General features: G+C 33.1%; 1 protein-coding gene across 4 annotated transcripts in view; it reads right to left on the reverse strand.

The window, feature by feature from the left end:
* The window catches only part of LOC143233764 (uncharacterized), a 23252-nt gene extending 18187 nt beyond the window's left edge, over positions 1 to 5065 (reverse strand). For 3 of the 4 annotated variants that reach the window (XM_076470391.1, XM_076470394.1, XM_076470396.1), the window contains exons 1-3: positions 4925 to 5065; positions 3294 to 3378; positions 1442 to 1515 (exon numbers count right to left, since the gene is read on the reverse strand). In XM_076470391.1, the coding sequence (XP_076326506.1) occupies positions 1442 to 1515; positions 3294 to 3378; positions 4925 to 5058 (293 nt within the window). In that variant the 5' untranslated portion in view covers positions 5059 to 5065. Of the gene's footprint in view, positions 1 to 1441; positions 1516 to 3293; positions 3379 to 4792 lie in introns of all 4 variants that reach the window. The other variant, XM_076470395.1, reaches the window with a different exon arrangement.
* Between the last annotated feature and the right edge of the window lie 935 nt (positions 5066 to 6000).

Below are 6000 nucleotides of genomic sequence, written 5' to 3' on the forward strand. Positions count from 1 at the left end.
AGGCATTCTGTGGGGGTCACCTGCAGCCCCCTGGATGATTTGACATGAAATGACCCTGGAGTTTTGAAGCATATTATGTAAATAAACTGCCAAGAGGCACTGTATTAGGTATCTGTGAGATAGAATAAAGATAAGAAAACGTTAAGTAGTTGAAACAGAAAAGATAAAAAACATGGAAATTATCATAAATATATGATAAGTTTTCAGAAAGATTAGGGGTATACATGATTTTACATCACACAGAAGAATGGAAATGAGTTTCAGACAGGGAACTTATTAATGATTGGAAATCACTGATTTTGAGGTCTAGATTAATTCTACAAGATTGGATGGTACTTAAGATTGGATAGTATTTGAGATTGGATGGTACTTAAGGTCATGATCCAATAGGTTTCTTTTATCTCACTATCAGCTTTAATTTTGAAATTGGTTCAACTAACAGTGAGAATCACATCATTAACAGAGTGATGTCCTTTTTTTGTGTAAATATAAGAATTTTGGTTGTTGAAACACTATAAGAGTCAGTTAGGTTTATTCTACAAACTGGTGATTGCAGATTTTACACCATATGAGACAGATAGTCATTGTACTGTTAAAGTAATTTGTATAGTAATTTCAAACTGTTTTTGGTCATATTTGATGATAAAAGAGTTGGTAAGTTTCTAATGAACTTGCAGGTTGGACAATGAGTTTTATTACACAGGTGATACCCATTATGTGATGGGGTGTAATTTGGTACGAATAATGATATCTTTAAGATTTTTATAATTTTGGGTTTTCAGGTGATTTTACAGCCTCACTATGCTAATCCTAAGAGATATATACTTGGTTTGAGACCATTTTTGAATTGTGTGAGATTAATTCAGTCAGTGTAGCAAATTTCAGCCTTCTACTGCCATTACTCTTGCAGCTTTAAGCAGCCAAAGTTGCCTGAATTTTCCAAAAATAAAAAAATATTAACTAAATTTTACAGGGCTGTAAATCAGAAACTATTAGAGATATTGATCTAATATTTGGCAATTTTTCATTATATGGGTAGATGAGCAGATGCAAATTTTTTCAAGACATTCTGAGGGGGTCACCTGGAAAATTTTCCAAAATCTGGATGATTTGACATGGAATCTCCACATATCTAACATTTTCATTTCCCATCGTATTGTACAACAGAAATGATTCACAACAGCAACATTCCTCTGAAAGCTAGTAAAAACACTTTAGAATTGTCATAAGTCTATTTAGCATAGTCACATCAAATCTTGCTAACTAGTTGTTCCCAGTTTGACTATGAATAAGAAAGTTTCCTAGTTTGTTTTTTACTTATTCCTTAAATATGTTTTATCATCATGATTTTATTGCTGAAACAATGCATATACAATTAACTAGAACTACTGATTATTCGTACACCAATAAATGATCAAATAAACACATTTAATCATCTTACCCGTGATAAGACCACATTCCTAAAGTCCCATCCAAAGATCTTGTAAATCGATTTGTTGTTAAATCTGCAAATATCTAAAAAAGAAGTGTTTTAATGTTACAGCTTTCCTTATCTTACACTTCATTACCTATGAAGGTACCTCAGAATTATTCTACCAAACACATCACTTAATTCCTAGTTTTATATCTTTACATGTCTATGGGCAAAATAATTCTCTGTTATGTGTTGCCTACAGGTCAGAAACTTTCCTGTTACATGTCTACCCTATTACATGTTAGATGTTTCCCATGTCTTTATCTTTCTATGCTTATTGGAGGCTGCAACCTCATTTATCCAATTAATAATAAAAAAAAGTTTTCTCCACAAAAGTATTTTGTTCCCTTTAAATTTACTAATAACTATCAATACTTTTTACCATCATCTTTAATTCTAATTTTAACTAAAAGCAATTTTTTTCTCACACAATTAACAAAGAATCCAAGTCAAAAAGATGATTTATGGTAACATAGTCCTCATAAGATCCAGAAATCCACAAAAGTCGGAATAAAATATAATGATCTGTACAGTTTAACTTGAGGAGTCACTTGTTCTGGGTTTTTCTATGGGTATAATGGTTCTCTATCTCACCAAAGTTAACTTTACTCATCACTGGTCATAGTTGTATGACTCAAAATTTTATAAACACACAGAGTTTATTAATAGATATGTTTCTCTTTGTACATCTGGTATTTTTATTAGTACTAACAGAAATTTCTAGTTGGCTTGTTTTTTGTTGTTTTTTTTACTGTTTTCTCTGCAATTAGTTCATTGTTTGATCACATCTACACCTATTTCACCAGTATCAACTTGAGCATTTTGTTACCTTATACCCATACATAAAAATTTAATCTTATACTTTCAACATCTGTCCTGTAAGATATGTGCACTCTTGATAGAAATGCTGTTAACTGTCTTTGTGATTCCCAATGATTAATGGTCCTTTACAAGATTCTTTACAAATAATGCATAAACATGACACCACGACCTCAGGCAAAATTTCTCCACCTACCAAAGAGTAAAATCATTGTATCTCCTCCAGTTATTTTCAGTTTTTGATGAATAAGTTGGATTCCTCATACAATAGTACATGGTCCATAAGACATACAACAAACAGTACATGATCCATAAAACATACAATAATCAGTACATGGTCTATAAAACATACAACAAACAGTACATGGTCCATAAAACATATAACAAACAGTACATGATCCATAAAACATACAACAAACAGTACATGGTCCATAAAGTTTGGTTTCTTTTGTTTTGATTTTTACACAAAGATACTAAAGGGTTACCTGCACAAACTGCTCCTAATTTAGATGTGATACACTAAAGAAATGGCAAGTAATTAATCAACAACATCAAATCTTTGACTACTCTTTTACCAAACAAATTGTGGGATTGACCATAAAATTATAATGGCCCCACAGCAGAAAGCTAGATGTAGGGAATTTAAACCTGCAACCCGTAGATTGTGAGTCAAGCTCTCTAATCACCTGGCCATGCCAAACTGAATTAGCAAAAGAGTTGGGGAAATACTGAATGTGGAAAATCATACATTTTCCATATATGTAAAAACAGCTCGTTTGGGTTGAGAAAATTTTTTGTGTAGAGAAGCGAACAACGTTTCGACCTACGATGACCAAAGAAGGTGGTTCACTCCTCTACTTAAAATATGTTCTCAACCTAAATGAGCCATTTTTACATATATATTTTTCTCTACAAGTAGGTTTTCTCGACATTACAGATCATACATTTTCCAGTTAACTCGGAGATTCATGATTAATGTATTCACTAAAACATTTCTTACCAATCGAGCCACTCCTTCACGTGAACATAATGTGGTAAAAGTCCACAGCAAAAACACAGTCATCTTCACAATTTTTGAGCAAGTCCTTTATATGAACAAAATATGTAAGATTGAAGAGATAGTTTAGAACTACAAAACAATGTTTTAATAGCTAACTATCAACATTGGAAATAAAAACGTTTTATATACCTACATCTAACAACAAAGAAAGAAAAACCTAACTAGAACAAACAAGAACTGCATATGGAATTTCTCATGAACTCTTTCTTTACAAATATTACATAAATATAATTAATATACTTAAGTGGCACTACATTCAAAACGAAATTTACTACAAAAGCATTATTTTGAAATTATAATCAAATCAAATATTGATCACAACAGTTTAAATGACTTATTGGAAAAAATTCAGAGGATAATTAGAAGAATGATTCTAGGGATGGAAGGATCATCTTACCAAAACAAGTTAAAACCTCTTAACATAATTTTTTCTTAAGAAAAGAAGAGTATGAGATAAACTGACTAAAGATTACACAATTATATGGATGATCACTTCAAGTAATGCCTCATGTCTTTAAACTATATTCTGAAAATAATAGGATAAGAGGCACAAGTTTAAAAGTTTGAAATTGATACCAGTAATGGACAATATTATTTTTCTTATAGGGCAACTGGCATATGGAATGAGTTGCTGTCAGCAGTAGTGGACAGTTTTATTTTTGACAGGGTGGTTAGCTTATGGAATGAGTTACTTTAAATACAGGGTGTTCGGAAAGTCACTGTGCAGTTTTGTAATCATATTTTATTCAGTCTATTTCAAGCCAGCAACTGATAGCGGTGTTTAGAAACAAAATAAGAAGGATCCAGACCTGTATTGATGCCAATGGGGGTCATTTTCAACATTGTTTATAATTGTCATTCATATTTACCTCCTGTATTCTATATTGAAACATGTCTGTAAATAAATATATAAGTGCACGGTGACTTTCCGAACACCCTGTAGTAGTGGATACAAATATTCTACAGGAGTATAAGAAGGGAATCAATGATTTCCTGAGAAATGAAGAATGGATTTATATTTTTACAATTATTTCTCACCTATAGGTATTATGTTTTACTATTAGATCATTGTAGTTACTTGACTTGCCCCCTAACACGCCCACAATAGTTTAAACATCAGATCTACTGAAACCCATTTATATTATTGTAACTTATAATAGCTTCTTACGATATAACCAGACCGGACTTGTAATCAACCAACTAAAAATTAACGCAATTCATTAAAACCTGACCAAGTTTTGAAAAGCACGTTTTACTAAAAGAGTTAATACTTTCCAGGTAAAACAAAAACAAAACAGTAAGGTTGAGAAGGAATGATCATACAGTACTCAAATTAAGTTGAAGTTTATATGAAGTATAAACATACCTAAATAGGTATGTAAGGTTGAGAAGATACAGTACTTAAATTAAGTTGAAGTTTATATGAAGTATAAACATACCTAAATACGTTACACAACAATACTGCCTCACATTATATTTGAATCACTACATTCATTACTTTTAATTCTTAACATTTATTTTATAACTAGTCTAATGAAAATGTAAGTAAAATTTGCGATGTTTGTTACCACCTTATTAGAAGCTTAAAATTCGAACTAATAAAATCTGTCTCAACTTCTAGTGTGTTGCATTCAAAAACACGGCCTCTGACCTTGATTATAAACTTCTTGTTTGCAAGTACTTGAGCTATAGTAAACAAAACCATGCATAAAGAAAAAAAATCCATATTGTAATATTATGTATAACTTCTGTTAAATTAAAATAATTTCACTTCACATTTCTTTCAATGTATGGTTAATAAAACTGTATTTTGGACAAATATATAAGAAATTTCAAGTTCATATAAATGTTAGCAGTCAAAACCTATGGCAATAGTCTACTGTGGAGTTCTCATAGCCAAAAATTTGAAGCAACTAGGACAAAAAAATTTTAAAAAACTACATTAATCTTAGTTTGTTTTTGGAATTTTGCACAAAGCTACTCGAGGGCTATCTGTGCTAGCCGTCCCTAATTTAACAGTGTGAGACTAGAGGGAAGGCAGCTAGTCATCACCACCCACCGCCAACTCTTGGGCTACTCTTTTACCAACGAATAGTGGGATTGACCGTCACATTATACGCCTCCACGGCTGGGAGGGCGAGCATGTTTAGCGCGAACCCGCGACCCTCGGATTACGAGTCGCACGCCTTACGCGCTTGGTCATACCAGGCCCCTCATTAACCTTAGAAGTTATCTTGAAGTTTTATACGATACACAGGTAACATTACTTTTTTTTTTTTTGGAATTTCGCACAAAGCTACTCGAGGGCTATCTGTGCTAGCCGTCCCTAATTTAGCAGTGTAAGACTAGAGGGAAGGCAGCTAGTCATCACCACCCACCGCCAACTCTTGGGCTACTCTTTTACCAACAAATAGTGGGATTGACCGTCACATTATACGCCCCCACGGCTGGGAGGGCGAGCATGTTTAGCGCGACGCGGGCGCGAACCCGCGACCCTCGGATTACGAATCGCACGCCTTACGCGCTTGGCCATGCCAGGCCGGTAACATTACGAAAACATTTTAATTGGTTGAGAAAATTACAGAGACCGATAAAGCATAAAAAATCTGAAACAGTTTGAGATACAGCACAAAATATGTAATTATTA

This window comes from Tachypleus tridentatus, chromosome 12 (assembly GCF_004210375.1).
Source record: "Tachypleus tridentatus isolate NWPU-2018 chromosome 12, ASM421037v1, whole genome shotgun sequence".
In the NCBI taxonomy this organism is placed as follows: Eukaryota; Metazoa; Arthropoda; class Merostomata; order Xiphosura; family Limulidae; genus Tachypleus; species Tachypleus tridentatus.